We start from the raw sequence: 17,115 nt of genomic DNA on the forward strand, positions 1-17,115 counted from the left end.
ATGCGAACGCGCAGGTTCCGCGAGGCTCCTCGGCGCGCCCCCCCGCTCCCCCGGAGGAAGGTGTGCTGGGGCGGGCGACCAGCCAGAGAGCTTCCTGCCATTGTCCCTAGCCCGGTCTCCCCTTCTCCATCCCTTCCCCAGCCCCCGCTAGGCTCTGGCTATGACCCCAGCCACTCCCCAGAGGTGGCTGCAGGGCCGGGGGGAGAGAGAAGGGCTGTTTCCTCTGCCCAGCCAGGAGAGAACCTAGGAGGGGGAGAAAGAGCCGGCCAGGCCTCCGGGTTCGCGTCCGAAACAGCTGGGATTGGTCTGCGAGGGTCAGCCTTTCTCCAGGCTGCTCAACTGCTGCTCCCCCAAAGCAGCTAGGAAAGCCCTCTTAAAGATGTGTCATAGTTAAGTCTAGGGGGCCCATGCAAAGGCCAACCAAGTGTTTTCAGAGGCTGGACCTATGTGGGGGGTGGGGTGGAGAGAAATTGGGCGTGAAGGACGCAGGGCCTGCTCTGGGAAGAAGGAAGGGGCTGGGGGTGCTTGCTATCAGCATTTTGCCTAGAAATGAACAGCATGTAAATGAGATGCAAATTAGCCTCTATTGTCCCCAGCTAGGGCGCCTTTGCTGAGAAGGCTGCAGGATTCTGTGGGAGTGGCCCGGGTGCCCCACGAACTCTCCCTGTCATCCCTTTCCCAAGACTGGTCTTGCAGTTCCAGGAGTTCATGGCTAGGGACAAGCCCCAGGCCCTGCCCTCACATCTCTGGGCATGAAGGGCCCAGCACCTTTGTAACTAAGCTCAGCGTCAACACACACACACACACACACACACACACACACTCTCTCTCTCTCTCTCTCTCAGGCACTCTCCAGGGCAGCATCACCCCTACCCTAATCTCGGTAGACTTCTCGTGAATTTTCACATTTACTTTTAAGGCATGTGGTGAGGTGTAACAGTCTCTCCCTCCTCTTGTTCTTCCTCCCATCAGGTCAAAGATCTCCTATCCCCCTCAAACCCCCACAGGAGTCACCACACCAGGTAAGGAGAGGGCAGCGGCTCCTGAGGGCAGGGGATGGAAGCTGGCCTGGCTGGGAGCAGGAAGAGGGTCTAGCCGTTCTCCCCACTTGCCAGAGACCAAAGTTGTTCCCTGGGTGAAGATACCAGTTGCCCAGGGCAACTTGGGAGGGGCGAGCAGGAGGGAGAGGTTAGGAGACAAGCTGTGTCCCTCTCTTCCCCTGGGAGCATCAGCATCCGGAAACGTGGTGGGGCCGGGGGTGGGGAGGAGGGAGGTCTGGACTTCCAGAACCAGAGGGTCCTTAGCCAGCTGACTGCTCCGCCCCTGGGGAGGGGGTCATCATTAGGCGTTCCTACCCCTTCCCCTCCTCCAGCTCTCTTGAGACCTTGTCTGACGTCAGCCTCCCCACCAGTGACGCTGGATTGGGGGTGGGGTACACTTGGGTCCTGTCTCCAAGAGTGGAATCATTGGGAAGATGGACTAGGCTGAGCCTGGTAGCCCAGGGTCTCTTCTTCAGCGGTCATGGCAGGATGGGCAGCCGAGGATTGGTGGAGGGAAGCTGACCATTCACTGAAAGGGTCCCCACCCTTCCTGACCTGATTCGGAAGCCTGCGCAGCCCCTCACTTGAGGGGAAGGAAGGCAGGGAGCCAGCACACACATCCCACTGTGGGCCCAGCTAGAGGGGAGGCTTGCGCCTTCTAACCAGACCTATTTTTTCCTGGACTTCGGGCCACCTTTGCCTGCCGGTCATTGAATGACTTATATTTCCACTTCGAGGCAGCCCGGAGAAGGAAGGGAGACGTGTGTGGCCATCTCCCCACCAGTGTCACCCCTTCTGTCCCTGGCTCCTCACAGGGGGTGGGTCTGCCCTTCCCCTCCATCAAGTATAAGCACTGGTTCTTGGGAGCCAGGGAGGGGGCTAGGGAAGCTGGGAGGGGGCACAGTGGTCGGGCAGACAGCTGCAGCCAGAGCTAAATTTAGCCTCTGATCTGGCTTTGATGCAGATTCATTTTTGGCTAAGACAGCACAGCCCCCCTTCCTACCCTGCTTCTCCCTAGCAATGGGAAAGGCCGCCAAAGCATGAGCTTAGACCAGGACAGTGACCCCTAGGCTGTTCCCACCCCCTTCCCATTCTTCCTCAACCCTGGACAGGACCGGGGCTGCCTCACAGCCGCCTCCTCCTGGGTGCAGCGGGCCTTGCTCCCAGGGTGCCATGGGGTCCGGGGGGTGGGGGCACACATGGTGCCCTCTTCCTCCTCCCAGTGCCAAGAAGTCACTATTTATAATTTTAAGGCTTCAGCGTCTAATTATAGCTGAGAAGGGGTTAGCAAGAGGGGGGCCAGGAGGTGTCACCTACCAAGTGTCCCAGGCCCAGTCAGGAGAAAGGAGGGAAGGCTGAGTGAGGAGGCCAGGAAGGGGCGCGGCGTGTCCTGTCCTTACCTGGGGTCATGCAGGCAGGCCTCACACCAGCCAGTTGGGGCCGGTTGGAGCGAGAAGGGCCTTGAGTGACAGTGACAGTCGGTTGGGGCTGAGGCAGTGCCAACGGGAGGGTTCTTTCCCCAACTCCACAGGGTCTTCTGGGGATAGACCAGGGAGGAGCCCATCTGCTGCAAGGGTGGAGGGGATCTGGCCCCTTCCCCAGCTCTCCTCTGCGTCCCCTTTTAGGGCCGGCATATGGGTGAGGGGGCACCCCCTGGGGCCTGAGCTGCCCCGCACAGGATGCCCCGCGCCCCCCGCTTCATGCCCTGGCTGCTGCTGCTGCTGCTGCTGCTCTCGCTGCCCCACACCCAGGCCGCCTTTCCCCAGGACCCCCTCCCGCTGCTGACCTCTGACCTGCAAGGTGAGTGCCCGGTCCTGGGCCTGGTGTGTGAGCTTAGCACTCGGTCTCGGCAGTTGGGCAGTTGGACACCGAGGCTCCCTCCCTGTGTGGGAGGCCAGGTGCGGGAAGGCTCCCGCCTGAGGAGGCTCAGAGCTGACGACAGGCGGGGCGAGCTGGCGCCTCAGGTCAGTCGCTTCTCGAAGCTTCTCGACCCTGGGTCAACTCTCTTCACTTCCAGGCGGCATCGCCGGGTGGTTCAGAACTCGGGGCTCTCTCAGCAGCCCACACCTGAGCAGGTGCAAACCCCGCTCACTAGCCGTGTGACCTTGGTCAGGTTATTTACCCTTTCTTTGCCTCGGTCTCCTCAACTGCAAGATGAAGATAATAATAACATTCTACCTCGTGGCCTCACTTAGGGGCTGAGCGAGGTAATACCCGTGCAGCGCCGAGGACGCTGCGTTGGCCATTATTACCGGTGACAAAAGGAGGGCTTGGGACTGGTTCGGTGGCACCCCGCGCCTCTCACTGCCCTCTCCACCACGCGTACCGCCACTAGGCCCACGTTCCACCGGGATGGGAGCCGTCAGCGCACTTTTTCTGAGAACTTTATGTGTTTGCAGGTTCCCGTAACAAATGTAGGATTTAGCGTGATTTTAAGGATGGAGGAACTGCAGTTGGGTTCCTGGGGTAGGTAGGAAAAGCAAACGCTTCCATGTGCCGGACGCAGTTCTAAGCGCTGTGCGAAGCCGTCTGCCCCCGGCTCTGGGCTCCCTTCAGCTCTGAGGACTGTGGGTCCGGTGACCAGGCCGGGTGGACGCTGGAGTTGGTCAGAGGAGACAGAAGGCTTGGAGGGGGGAGGGTGAACGACCATGAGGGGAGGGCGCAGAGAGAGGGCCGGGGGCAGTGGGGTGAGTGAGCGCCCCAGCCGGGATGGTATACATCCCCCGTGGGAGCAAAGGGAATCGCTAGCCCTAAGGCAGCACCTGGGCTCAGCGCTGGAGTCAGACGGACTGGGATCTGAGCCTTGTTCCAAGCCAAACGAGTAACGCACATGCCTGATTGGCTTTAAGCTCCCGGCTCCCCATCTGTGAAATGGGGCCAGTGCTAGTGTCTGCCTCTTGGGGCTGTCGTATTTAATGAGGCAGGGCATCTAGGGTGCTAACACAGTGCTGGGCGGAGTTAAGTGCTCAGAGTTAGCTAATGCCATTTGTATTAATAGCTTAATTAATACCTCACGGCTCATCTCATATACCCACCGTGTCTGCGGCCGGGTTCCATCTGGTTGGGGAGGGTTTCGTGGGAGCGTGTAGTGTCACGGCTGGCCCTCGGCATGCACCTCTCTGTGCCTTCTAGGTACCTCCCCATCATCCTGGTTCCGGGGCCTGGAGGATGACGCCGTGGTTGCAGAACTTGGGCTGGACTTTCAGAGATTCCTGACCTTGAACCGGACCTTGCTCGTGGCCGCCCGGTAAACTGGCTGTGGCACAGTTGTGGGGTTGCCCTGCAGGCTGCTGGGTAGACGTGGGACCTGCATGGCCACTGCATGATCTTGCAGGGGACGCATGAGGTGTCCGAGCCATGGGACATGGACGTGTTGGGGCCCAGAGCACAAATGCCCAGGCACGGAGTAAGGGGGAGGGGAGGGGGCAGGAGGTCTGCGCTGTTTGTTTCTGGGCAGCTGAGCATGGGTGCGGCAGGGGCTCAGCAGCTCAGGTGGGGTGACCGACCTGGCTGCGCTCTGATCTCTCTTTACCTGTCCCTTCAGGGACCATGTTTTCTCCTTCGATCTTCAAGCTCAAGAAGGAGAGGGGCTGGTCCCCAACAAGGTGAGGGGCTGGCCACGGAGACGAGGCTGCGGTCGGAGGGTGGAAGGCATCGCGGGGGCGGGGAGCAGAGTCCAGCTGGAGCGTGGGCTCAGGCTGCCCTGTGACTGTCGCTGGTCCACTGTCCCTTCAGTACCTAACGTGGAGGAGCCAGGACATGGAGAACTGTGCTGTGCGGGGCAAGCTGACGGTGAGGAGCGGGACGGGAATTTTGGGGGGCAGATCGCCCCACTCCGGGCTCTTTCCAAGCGGTCCCCAACACTGCCTGATTTCCCGCCCACTTCTCTCCTCTCGTTTTCAGAGGAAAATGTGCAGGAAAGGGAATTAATGATTTTAGTTGCCTAGAGGAGCCTCACAGAAAAGAAAAGTGAGGCCCGGACGGGAGGCCGCGGGGCTGCCCAGCAGCTGAGCTGGGGCAGGGCCCCACACGGCTCCGCCTGGTTCAGGGGGGGGGGGCCGCCTTATTTCCTGCGACCCCCTGTCCCAGGGACCCCGTGACTGACCTGGAGTTTTGGGTTCTCTAGGACGAGTGCTACAACTACATTCGCGTTCTAGTCCCCTGGAACTCGCAGACGCTCCTGGCCTGTGGGACGAACTCATTCAGCCCCGTGTGCCGCAGCTACGGGGTGCGAGGGCAGGGACGGGGCCTGATGGGAGTGGGAGGGACCCAGTGGGGGGACCCAGTGGGCGGTGGGTCCGGTGGGTGGGGACAGACCCGTGGGAGCGGAGGAGTTGGCGGAGGAGTTGGGAATGCCCGGAGTGCGGGGCTCCAGAAGGAGTGGGGGAGGCAGCCAGGGGACAGGAAGCGGGCTATGGAGCCGGACTCCCCAGGACTCCAAGGGTTCCAAGAGCCTGCCCCCTCCGCCTCCAGATAGCGTCGCTGCAGCAGGAGGGCGAGGAGCTGAGCGGGCAGGCTCGATGCCCCTTTGACACCACGCAGTCCAACGTGGCCGTCTTCGCAGGTGGGCACCTGGGCCCGTGAGAGCAGGCCCGCGGCTGGAGGGAGCCCCCCCGTAGGCCCCCTCCCGATTTGGACACGCCCCCCCCGCCCCCCAGCCCTGTGCTTCTGAGCGGAGGGTCGAGGCGCGGCCAGGATGCAGGTCCCTGGGCCGCCCCTGACCCCGGCCACCCGCCCCTGCAGAGGGCAGCCTGTACTCGGCCACAGCCGCGGATTTCCAGGCCAGCGACGCTGTCGTGTACAGAAGCCTTGGGCCTCAGCCTCCGCTCCGCTCCGCCAAGTACGACTCCAAGTGGCTCCGAGGTCAGGGCGGGCCTGGGGAGGGAGGCTGGGCGGAGGCGCGAGGCGGGGAGCGGGCGGCGCACATGGGCGGAGGCGCGAGGCTGCGCTGGGCCCAGGAGTTTCTGAGCAGGTGTAGATACCCTTCCCCGCCCTTGCCTGTCACCCCTCCTCAGAGCCGCACTTCATCCACGCCTTCGAGCATGGCGACCACGTCTACTTCTTCTTCCGAGAAGTCTCTGTGGAGGATGCGCGGCTGGGGAGGGTAAGGAGCAGGGAGCAGGGGTGGGTAGCGGGGGAGTTCTGCTGGGTCCTTGGGGGGCAGTCGGGGGACCATCCCTGGCCCTGATCTCCACAGCGCAGTCCGCTGGACCCTGAGCCCCCACCTTGGAGTAGCCCCCAGCCTTCTGCCCCCACATCCTGCTCCGTCCCTGGTCCGTGGCCCAGACTGACCCGGCACACCACACGCTTCCTTTGCTGCGCCCCTGACGGGTGCATCCTGGTGCCCTAACTCCCCGCATTCCTCTCGCCCCGCTGGCCCCGAGGCCACCTCTCACTGGTCTCCCGGCCCCCCAATCTTCAGGTGCAGTTCTCCCGCGTGGCCCGCGTGTGTAAGCGTGACGTGGGCGGCTCGCCTCGGGCCTTGGACCGCCACTGGACATCCTTCCTGAAGCTGCGGCTCAACTGCTCTGTCCCTGGGGACTCTGCCTTCTATTTTGACGTCTTACAGGCCTTGACTGGGCCCGTGAGCTTGTACGGCCGCTCTGCTCTCTTCGGGGTCTTCACCACCCAGACCAATAGGTTGGTAGCAGACGAAACGATGTGGCCTGATCTGTCCCCTGTCCCACCAGCGTCCAAGCTCCCCTCCCAAAGCTTACTGATGGCGTTGGTGCAGGGACGCTCCATTCAGCGCCGGTGGCTGTCCGGCCCAGGTTTTTTCTCCCAGCATGGCGCCCAGGGCACCGCCCCGCCCTCTCAGGGTGCATGAAGGGTGGCCGCCAGGGCTCACCTGGGAGGAGCCAGGCTGTCTCTCCCAACACTGCACCTTCTCTGGCTCCCTCAGCATTCCTGGCTCTGCGGTCTGCGCCTTCTACCTGGATGATATTGAGCGTGGGTTTGAGGGCAAGTTCAAGGAGCAGAGGAGTCTGGATGGGCCATGGACCCCTGTGTCTGAGGACAGGGTCCCCTCCCCCAGGTACCCAGGATGGGGGTGGCTTTCGTGGGGCAGAATCAAGCAGTGTCTGCTCCTAAGAGGGGACCGTAGGGAAAGGGGAAGGTGCCCAGGGCCTGGGAGGCGCTGTGATGGGGCGGGTGGCAGTGAGACTGGCGAGCGGCACCTGGGCAGGGGAGCCAGGGCTGCCAGTCATGTCCAGGGGCAGCGGGGGACGCGGCAAAGAGCCTGACTCCGACCGGCTCCCTCCCTGAGGCGGCCCCCTCCCGGTGTGTCCACCAGGCCAGGATCCTGTGCAGGAGTGGGTGTAGCTGCCTTGTTCCCCTCTTCCCGAGATCTCCCTGACGATGTCCTGACCTTCATCAAGGCTCACCCACTGCTGGACCCCGCCGTGCCACCTGCCACCCGCCAGCCTCTGCTCACCCTCACCAGCAGGTATGGGGCTGTAAAATGCTGACCACTGTCCTCCCTTCTCAGCTGCTTCTCCTCTGACCCCACAAGGTAAATCACATCGGCGGGAGGAAGACCCCGTGGGAATGGAAGGGAGAGAGCGCAGAAGGAAACCCTGGGCTGGGGGAAGGGCCCGGGCTGGGTTCCAGGACATGCGTGCTGTCCCTGGAACACGCAAGCATCCTCTGGTCCACTTGCCCTGACCCGAGGCCTGTCCCTCCAGGGCCCTACTGACCCAGGTAGCCGTGGATGGTGCGGCTGGTCCTTATGGCAACACAACAGTTCTGTTCCTCGGCTCCAACGATGGGACAGTGCTGAAGGTGCTGCCCCCAGGGGGCCAGCCTGGGGGCCGCGAGCCCATCCTGCTGGAAGAGATCGATGCCTACAGCCCCTCCCGGTGAGGACAGGCCCCCCGCGGAGCAGGCGTGGGCTGTGAGGTGGTGGACAGGGATCTGGGGATGGGGTGGGAGCTCCAGCCTGGGCGTCTGCAGCTGTGGGATACAGAGAGGGGTTGGTGGGAAGCCGGACCGTGCGGCGGGGTGGCGCGGTCACCCCGGAAGCCCAGCCCCATGGGCTGCACTCAGCGGTTCGTGTGCCTCCCCGCCTCCTCCTCTCTATCTCGCCCAGGGAAACAGGACCCTCACCAGGCCTGCCCCTCTGACTCCCTCTGGCCTCACCCTAGGTGCAGTGGGAAGCGGGCAGCCCACACGGCACGGCGGGTCATAGGGCTGGAGCTGGACACTGAGGGTCACAGGCTCTTCGTGGCTTTTTCTGGCTGCATCATCTACCTCCCTCTCAGTCGGTGTGCGCGGCACGGGGCCTGCCGGAGGTGAGAGGCGCCTGGGGCTAGGCCCTGTCTGGGTGGGCGCCCTGGGCCAGGAGGAGCTCAGGAACATGGGCTTTGGGGGTGGCAGGGAAATAAGTCTCTGGGATGGTTGCTGAGGACCTCAAGCATCCCACAGGTGAGCAATAACCAGGGTCAGGAATAGGCGTTGGGTGGATAGGATGGGGGCGTCGGGCTAGGAACCTTCTGTGGGCCAGGGTGAGAGAAGAAGACGCAGGGGAATGGAGAGGGTCCCAGCCTCGCGTGACTCAGTTTTCCCTAGGAGCTGTCTGGCTTCTCAGGACCCGTACTGCGGATGGCATAGCTCCAGAGGCTGTGTGGATATTAGGGGACCTGGTGGGTAAGTGAGGGGCTCCCAGATCCCCTGAGAGAAGAGTTCCCCACCACAAAGAAAGGAGGCTGACGGCCAGGGTAGGGGCCAGGGGCAAGATGTACCACTGCATCGAGCCACCTCCATGTCCTCCTAGGACTGATGTGGATCCAGCTGGGAACCAGGAATCCACGGAGCACAGTGACTGCCAAGGTAAACAGAAGGGAGGCCGCTGGAGCCATGGCTGCACGCGGCTCTGATGCCCGATGCGCCCCGGGCATGGGTTTCGTCTTCCTTTCTCTCTGCGGTGCGGTCACCCCCACCAGTTCTTCATGAAGCTTCCCCCTGCCCCCATCTTCACCCTCTCTCCCTTCCCGTAGACGGAGCCACCGGGAGTCAGTCCGGCGCAGGGGATTCTGCTTATGGTGAGTCCTCTTGTCCCGGCTTCCCCTTCCCTTGCTCAGCCCACACTTGCCCATGTCTGTGCCCACGGCAGCAGCAGGCCAGCACCCTGGACACCCTGAGTCTCAGAACAGGGTTCCTTCCATCTTTCCAAATGCCCAGCATACAGCTCAGCGTTCGGCTCATAGTAGGGTGCTTAATAAATAGTTTTGAACAAGTAAATGAATGTCCTGCATGGTGAGCCCTTCCCCACACCCAGAGGGAAGTGGAGCCTGGAGTTCTGGACCTTCGGGTTCCGGGGTGGGGGTGGGGTGGGGGTCCCGCTGAACGGGTGTCAGAGGTGGAGAGCGGGAGCCTCACTGGCTCTGACCTGGTCTCTGTCACCAGTGCTTCTGGGTCCTGGCCCTTCCCCTGAGACCCCCAGCCCCCCCAGTGATGCCCACCCCCGGCCCCAGTCTTCCACTCTTGGAGCTCAGACGCAGGGTAAGGGGGCTGGCTGGGAGGGACAGGAGTGAAGTGTGGGACCCCCGGTTCTCGAAGAATCCCAAGCCCCTCGCTGACCCAGTGTTCCTTGCCCACTAATACCTGTTTGGAGCCTCCCCTCCCAGAGCCGGGTGTCCCAGCGTGGCCTCCTTTCTGCTCCCACAGTGTGGCAGTTGCCCTTGGCTTGGCCACCGGGCCAGGGGGCCAGAGCTTGTGATGGGGACTCGGGGGCCCAAGCTCTGGCCAGTGTGTGTGGGTGGCGCCATTGGCTCTGTGTGTGGAGGGGTCAGGGGAAGGGACTCGGAGGGGGATCAAGGCTGTGTCCGAGAGAAGATGAGCAGTAGCAGGAGAGGTGAAAGTTCCAGAACTGGCCGTCGCAGCTCGCCGGCCTTGGCTGAGCCTCCCCCTCTCGGTCGGCAGGCGTGCGCCGAGACCTCCCCGCAGCCTCGGCCTCCCGCTCCGTCCCCATCCCACTGCTCCTGGCCTGTGTGGCCGCAGCCTTCGCCTTGGGCGCCTCCGTCTCTGGCCTCCTGGTCTCCTGCGCTTGTCGCCGCGCACACCGACGTCGGAGCAAGGACATCGAGACCCCGGGGCTCCCGCGCCCCCTCTCCCTTCGCAGCTTGGCCCGGTTGCACGCGCCGGGCCCGGAGCCGCCGCCACCGGCCAAGGACGGAGACGCGGGGCAGACGCCGCAGCTGTACACCACCTTCCTGCCTCCTCCCGAGGCCGGGCCGCCGCCGGAGCTGGCCTGCCTGCCCACCCCGGAGTCCACGCCCGAGCTGCCCGTCAAGCACCTCCGCAAGGCCGGGGGCCCCTGGGAGTGGAACCAGAATGGGAACAACGCCAAGGAGGGCCCGGGCCGCGCGCGTGGCGGGCACGCGGCGGGCGGCCCCGCGCCGCGCGTGCTGGTGAGGCCGCCGCCGCCCGGCTGTCCTGGGCAGGCCGTGGAAGTCACCACCCTGGAGGAACTGCTGCGCTACCTGCACGGCCCGCAGCCGCCTCGGAGGGGCGCCGAGCCCGGGGGCCCCCTGACCCCGCGCGCGCTCCCGCCGGAGCCCACCCCGGCCCCCGCCCTCTTGGCCAGCTCCAGCCTCCTGCCCCGGGAATGCGCCCCGCCGCTGCGCCTGGATGTGCCCCCCGACAGGCACCCGGCGCCGCCCGGCCGGCCCGTCCCCGCTCCCCGGCTGGGGGTCGGGGGCAGCCGGAGGTCGCCCTTCTCCGCGCACCGTACGCCCCCCGCCCTGCTCACTCGGGTCCCCTCAGGAGGCCCCTCCAGGTACTCCGGGGGCCCCGGGAGACACCTCCTGCACCTGGGCCGCCCTGACGGCTACCGGGGCCGCGCCCTGAAGAGGGTGGACGTTGAGAAGCCCCAGCTGCCCCCGAAGCTGCCCCTGGTCGGGCCCTCCCCGCCGGCCGTGCCCAACGGCAGCCATTTCAACTTTTAAAGGGAGCCGCTCCGCGGCCTTGGCCGCGAGCGTGGACACGTCTCCAAGGACAGGTCACCTCCCCCTCTCCTTGCCCCACACCTCCAGCCTTCCTGGACTCCGAGAGCCTCTCGGGGTCCCCGCCTGCCTCGGGTTTATTTATTGACTGTCTTTCCCTCCGTCCCCTCGAGGGAGGAGTGGGAGATGAGCAGCTCGCCCCCCCAGTGAGCCAGCTTTTCGGGGGGACGAGCGCACTCCCACTCCCCCCTCCCTCAGCCAAGCTGCCTTAATTCGCCCCTCCGGGCTTCCTCCTCCCTAGACTGGGCCCCGGGCGGGCCGCAGGCGGACAGACGGACGGGGCTGGGGCCACCGCGTTGTGCGGAGTCCCCGGGCCTCCTGGGACGTGCCTCCTCCTACTGTGTAGGAGCCTCCGCTTCCCAATACAGCTGTGTCCCCGAACCGCTGCCTGGCTTCTCTCGCGGAGGGGCGGGCGGGGGGCGGGCGGCGGGCTCCTCGCGCCTCTGCCCCTGGATCTCTGCCTTCATCTCGGCCTTGAGCTCTCCGAGTAATTGAGATGGCCGCGGTCCCACCGGGGTTAATCAGGAAAGGTTTCCTGAAGGAGACAAGCGAAGAAAGGGTGTGGAGATGAACCAGGGCCCAGGAGGCCCACGGCAGAGCCTAGGTGGGGTGGGGAGGGCCCCCGGAGCACGCTTCTAGGGTGAGGGGACGGGGACTTTTTCGTAGCCTGTTCCAGAGGGTGGGGGAGGGTGTTTTTGGAGACACAATGAAGCCGCAGCGTAAGTGATTTCTGTTTCGCATCAGGAAATCTTGTCCTAAAGAGAGTCTGGAGGGTCTGGGTCGCATGAGGGGTAGACTGCAAAAACAGCGAAGGATTCAGCGCTGTTGGAGGAAGGGGCCGGCCCCGGCGGCTCCCTAGGGAGCAGCGCCCCCTCGCTCAGCGGGAGGGGGTCCAGCGGGCGCGTCGCCGCGCGCATGCGCGGCCTCCTCTCGCCGCGCCTGGGCCGCGCTCGACCCCGCGCGCGGAGCCCCAGCCAGCGTGTGGCCGTCGCGAAGTTCGTCTGGCCGGGGCTGGCTGTGGATCCTCGCCCGTTACCTCCGGGGACCAATGGGAAGGACGAACAGGACCGCCTGCCCCGCCCCCCTCCCTCGCGCTGAGGACACTTAAGGCCTCGCGCCAGCCGTGGCTGCTTTTGCGGATTTACAAATCGGGTTTCTGCCTGCGCGTGGCGCGAGCAGCCGCCCAGTTGGAGCCCCGGGCCGTCCTCCCGCTGGCGCCGCCTGGAGGCGGGACCGAGCCCTGCAGCCAGGGACGCCTCGCGCGTCGCTGTCCCCCGTCGCCGCCTAAATGCCTTGGGCGGGAAATCGCTGCGAGCGATTTGGTCGGAAACCCTGAAATTGTTTCTAGCTTTGTGCCCTTTGCTACTTGTGATCCTGACGAGTCAAAGCTCTGCCGTAAATTCGCGGTTCCGCATCTGAAAAATGGGGTCGAGCGGCTCAGGTACGATAATGTATGTACAAACGCTTTCTAAAGGACAAAGCGTGGTAGCTTGTCAGCTGGTGGTTCCTCCAAACGCAAGCACAGGCTGGTCCTCCCTTTGCGATCCGTTTCCCTTCGTATCCGTATAACCTTTATTTATAGAGTTTACCCTTGAGGTTTCGAAATGCCCTCCGAACATTCCTCACCCCTCGGCTGTCAGGCCTCATCAGAGCTTGTTTCACGGAGTCGGAGAGATTTAGGTCTCGTTTTTTCCCTCATTGGATGCCTTTCTTAAACCAAGATGCTCTGAAACCATTGCTAGTTTCCTAGATAGTAGAGGAGAATAAGGAAGGAGAGGAGGATCTTTCTTCTCCAAACCAAGATGTGAAAGCCAGGACAGAGAAGAAAATGTCAGGCTGCAGTCTCCATGGCCCTTAGGGACAAGTCTCACAAATACTTCAGTTCTTGCCCTGAAGGTGGTCACGAGGAAAGGGGTAAATGATCTTCAGGTTTAAATATAGACCCCAAAGAGAAGTACAATAGAAATTTGTGACTTTGCAGGCAGCAGTGATTTACAGGTTGAAGTCCTGGTTTCAGTTTAATTGTGAAGGGTGTTCACTTATTAGTATTTATAAAGTATGGCCACTTCTCTAACCAGGAGTCCCTAAGCTGGATTCTTAGAACCTTGGCTGGACTCCTAAAAGCATCTATGTTGCATTGAGCGACCATCCTTGGACTCCGCATCTTGAACATTTAGTGGTGGCCTTCGCAGTTCAGCTACCCTCTCCGAGCCTCGATTCCTTTTGTAAAGTATAGAAAGAACATATGTCCAACAGGGTTTATAAATATATATCCGTATAAATATATAGGTTTAAATTAAGAGCTTTGCGGGAAATGGTTATTCGCCCAAAAATAGACTACTACCAAGTATGCAATTCATTAATACCCATGAAATACCTCATCCTCACAGAGAGTAAGTGAATAATAAATAAAGGGGGTGAATTTAAAGAAATTATCACTGACACAGAGGAATAAACATAACTCCAATTAAGGCATCGGCTGATAGTCTTTTTTGAAAAAAAAAAAAAAAGAATATTGGCTCAAATTTTGCTTTTAGAAAAACCAGAATGTGCCAAAAGGAGGGTAAAGTCATCCTCCTGCGGGATTTCCAAGCTGATTTCTCAGCGGTATCCTGGGAGGTTATGGAGAAACCAGGGCCCCAGTAGGCAGAGTCCATCAGCTTGTGTAAGGCTTTGGGGACCTGAAACACAGAAGGTTCCACAGTTGCAAAGCTTGAAAAGCTGTTCAGCATCTTGGGTTCTTTGGGATCTAAGTCACAGGGGCCTGAGCTATTATTGTCTCTTAGATTTATGTCTCCTTGATGCCACTATCCCACACTTGGGAACCACACAAGTATGAGTCACTCTCTGCTACTTAATTCAGCAGGTGACCCTTTAGTACTGTTGGCTCATAAGAATGTAAGGGGGTACATGCATGAGAGTAAGGTTCAGTTACATGGACAAACATGAAGCCTAAGAATCCAAAAGATCACCTGCCTTGACCAGGTATATTAGGGTCCCAAATGGAAATAGAACACATGCTCAAAATAATGAAGGGCTATTTTCAAAAAGTGTGGGCAAGGGATAGGTTGGTAACTGGAGGCTAGTAACAGCCTTAGGCCTGAAAGGACAAAGGGAGGTAGTGGTTATTGGGACCTGAAGGAAAAGCTGCCTTGAGAGGAGGGAGCAGTGACCTTTAATCAAAGGATACAGCTAGGCCCACGTATATCTTCAGTCTTTTCTCTCCCTCCAGTAGGGGCTGGAGCCCCCTACTGGCTGAATCCAACTGGACGCTAAAGCACAGGGAGCCCTTTGATGAAATTCATGCAGAATAAGACAGAAAATAAAATACAGAAGAGAAGAGACTAAGCTGGGAGGAAGGAGACGATGTCCAGCATACCTACAGATGAAGGCCCCATCCACTCCCCTAAGAAAAGGTATCTTTGACTCTCCTTATTCAAGTACTGCAGGCCAGCAACTTTAGGGAGATGCCTGCTGGATTCGTTTTGGAGCAAAATTGGCTTGGGGGAGTTTGCGGGAAAGGCTGCCTGGAGAATTTACTTTCCTCCTCCAGTTTTTTAACTGCAACTGGAGATGAATGCAGCTGAGCAAAGCCAAGAAAGCTAGCACCGATTATGGGACAAACTAGAGGGAAGAACACTGATAACTCTGTGCAGAAACTGTAGTTTTAGAAAGGACAACTTTTTAAAGCTGTGGGACTCTGGGCAAAGTCACAACCTGTTTTTTTTTTGTTTCGTTTTGTTTTTGTATCTATACACTGAAGATAATACACAACTTGCAAGATAGGTATGTTTGTGTGTATGCAAAGGGCCTAGTTCATTGCCAGAATGTAGCAAAAGCGTAAAACGGGGAAGCTGTTCTCATTATTTATGTTGGCCTCTCACTCAAACATCACCCTCCTTTACAATAAGAACTTTCTTAAACTTTAGGGCTGGTTATGGGAGCGGAGTGCAGCCCACACTGCTCCGGGGTCCCCTCTAGTCCTAATTTGCTCTGTTGTCCATCAGCTGTCTCGCACAGACCTTCCGTAGGCACAGTTATCATTAGATTGCTCACACTTCAACTTCTCTTGTATTTTCTATGTACTGGTCTCCTTGGAGTAGAGGGCTCACTTCCACAGAGGGGGAAAATCAGGAAAGTCGCCGTAGTTCACGTTCCTCCCCCATCACTTAAGAATATTTCCCTGCAGGGAACTCTAGGTTCCTTTCTCTCCAATTCCCTTTTGACTCTCCCATACTCTCTCACTAGGATTTTAATTCAACAAGATTCTTAGTTCTTTGCTTTTCAAGGCTCAAGTCCGTGCCTGATCCTGGCTGATCTCGGAAGCTAAGCAGGATTGGGCCTGGTTAGTATTGGATGGGAGACCACCTAGGAATACCGGGTGCTATAGGTGTTAAAAAAATAAAAGGCTTTTCTCTCAGCAAAGATCGTATGTACACTTATGAGGAACCTGCTGGATCAGAAGCATCTTATAATTAACATGTACACAGTACTTGTTGATATGTGTTTACCAAAAAGCAACTATCTGCACGCAGCTTGGTACATGGCAGGTGTTCAGTTTCCGAGGTGTTGACCTGGGTAGAGTCTAGTTGTTGAACACAGGTGCTTATATGTCTTTGTCCTTGATACCACCCTCCTTTATATAAGAAAGGTACCCTTATTGCCAATGGAGCAGCTTTGGAGAACACAGTACACTAGATGGGGATCCAGCCAGCCAGCCAGATGGGGCTACTCAACCCTGTCTGTCAATGGGGTGTGTGCACAGACTGCTACTCGTGCTTAGGGTGTGCTGAACTGGACTGAGATGGCAACAAGCACCTTACTAACTAACAATAGCGGAACGAATCCATTATTTCCAAGCCTTGAAGAGCCTGATCCTTCTTCCCCTGGATCTCAGCATTGACTTTACTCCCACATGAGGCACAGAATCTACTGTTCTCTCTCAGTTGTTTGCTTTTAGGGGAGGGAGTGTGGATGAGAGAAGGGGGAAGATGTAAATTTAACAAGACAATCAAAAGCTTTCTCCATTCTCACTTCACTTCTTACCCAAACTTGCTCTGCCTGTTAAGAGTACCAACTGAGAGGAGGCAGTGCGACTGGGTTAGAAGCCGCCCCACCCGGGAAGAAGCACCTCCCCGCCAGGCCCCGCCACTCCGCCCTCGGTGGCTCAGTTGGAAGGGGAGACTTACGACAGTCGTCTCATGCAATGATGTTTCACTTAACGAGACGGGCTGCATACACGACTCCCGTAAGATCATAACGGAGCTGGGACATTTCTATCACCTAGTGACACTGCAGTCGTCATAACGTCGCGGTGCAAGGAATTACGTTTGTCACGATGCTGGTGTGAACCAATTGCGCTGCCAGCCGTATAGAAGTACAGCAGTATGATTATGCACAGTACGTAATATTTGGTAATAATAAACTACGGTTACTGGTTCGTGTGTTTACTATGTTTTTTGTTTAGAATGTACTCTCCTTATAAAAACAAGGTTGCCGAACAGCAGTGTGCCACGTTCTGCTGGTGGCAGCCTCAGGCATGGTGTGCTCACTGCGCCTCCTGATTGCATCACGTTCTCTTGGGCCTGATTTAATGTTGCGTGAACCCAGCGCAGCCTGACTGCGCGGCGTGCACGGTCTCCGGTGGAGCGCGGTGCATCCCAGGCCTTCGCACCCCCTCACGCTCACTCACCGACTCGCCCGAGCCACCTCCCGTCCTGCAGGTGCAGGTCCCTGCATGGCAAGCGCCCTATGCAGGTAGGTGTTCCATGTTATATCTTTTATGCCCATTTTTACTGGACCTTTTCTGTCTAGATACACACATACGCAACATCGTTCCAGTTGCCTGCAGTACTCAGAGCAGTGACGGGCTGTGTGGGCTGGGAGCCCAGGACCCTCGGGTATAGCGGGCCAGACCGTCTAGGTTTGTGCGCATGCGCTATGTGATGTTCCCGCAATAAAACTGCCTAGCGAGGTATTTCCTAGAACGTCTCCCTGTTATTAAGGAACATGTGACTGTACTGAGGTTTATCTACGATCCGCGAGATGGAAACATTTTCGATGACACCCTGAAA

General features: G+C 59.4%; 1 protein-coding gene across 2 annotated transcripts; it reads left to right on the forward strand.

The window, feature by feature from the left end:
• Positions 1 to 828: 828 nt before the first annotated feature.
• SEMA6C (semaphorin 6C) lies at positions 829 to 11,451 on the forward strand. 2 transcript variants are annotated; one of them, XM_016122802.2, is made up of 19 exons: positions 829 to 1,022; positions 2,666 to 2,840; positions 4,173 to 4,287; positions 4,585 to 4,645; positions 4,776 to 4,832; positions 5,167 to 5,268; positions 5,514 to 5,604; positions 5,784 to 5,903; positions 6,056 to 6,144; positions 6,463 to 6,680; positions 6,943 to 7,074; positions 7,333 to 7,485; positions 7,724 to 7,897; positions 8,183 to 8,329; positions 8,607 to 8,684; positions 8,812 to 8,867; positions 9,035 to 9,079; positions 9,444 to 9,539; positions 9,960 to 11,451. In XM_016122802.2, the coding sequence occupies exons 2-19, from the start codon at positions 2,720 to 2,722 to the stop codon at positions 10,982 to 10,984; spliced, it is 2,880 nt and encodes a 959-aa protein (XP_015978288.2). In that variant the 5' UTR covers positions 829 to 1,022; positions 2,666 to 2,719; the 3' UTR covers positions 10,985 to 11,451. The 2 variants fall into 2 exon arrangements, with proteins under 2 accessions (XP_015978288.2, XP_036090811.1); XM_036234918.1 differs by lacking the exon at positions 9,444 to 9,539 and having other exon boundaries at positions 9,960 to 11,450.
• The last annotated feature ends 5,664 nt before the right edge of the window (positions 11,452 to 17,115 follow it).

This window comes from Rousettus aegyptiacus, unplaced genomic scaffold (genome assembly GCF_014176215.1).
Source record: "Rousettus aegyptiacus isolate mRouAeg1 unplaced genomic scaffold, mRouAeg1.p scaffold_m13_p_17, whole genome shotgun sequence".
NCBI lineage: Eukaryota > Metazoa > Chordata > Mammalia > Chiroptera > Pteropodidae > Rousettus > Rousettus aegyptiacus.

What these genes read in the sequence shown, in the direction of transcription:
- SEMA6C (XM_016122802.2), top strand. Translation starts at nt 2,720, where the DNA reads ATGCCCCGCGCCCCCCGCTTCATGCCCTGGCTGCTGCTGCTGCTGCTG. An exon ending in ACCTTGCTCGTGGCCGCCCG is followed by an intron (nt 4,288 to 4,584) that starts GTAAACTGGCTG and finishes CTGTCCCTTCAG; the next exon opens with GGACCATGTTTTCTCCTTCG. An exon ending in TTCACCACCCAGACCAATAG is followed by an intron (nt 6,681 to 6,942) that starts GTTGGTAGCAGA and finishes TGGCTCCCTCAG; the next exon opens with CATTCCTGGCTCTGCGGTCT.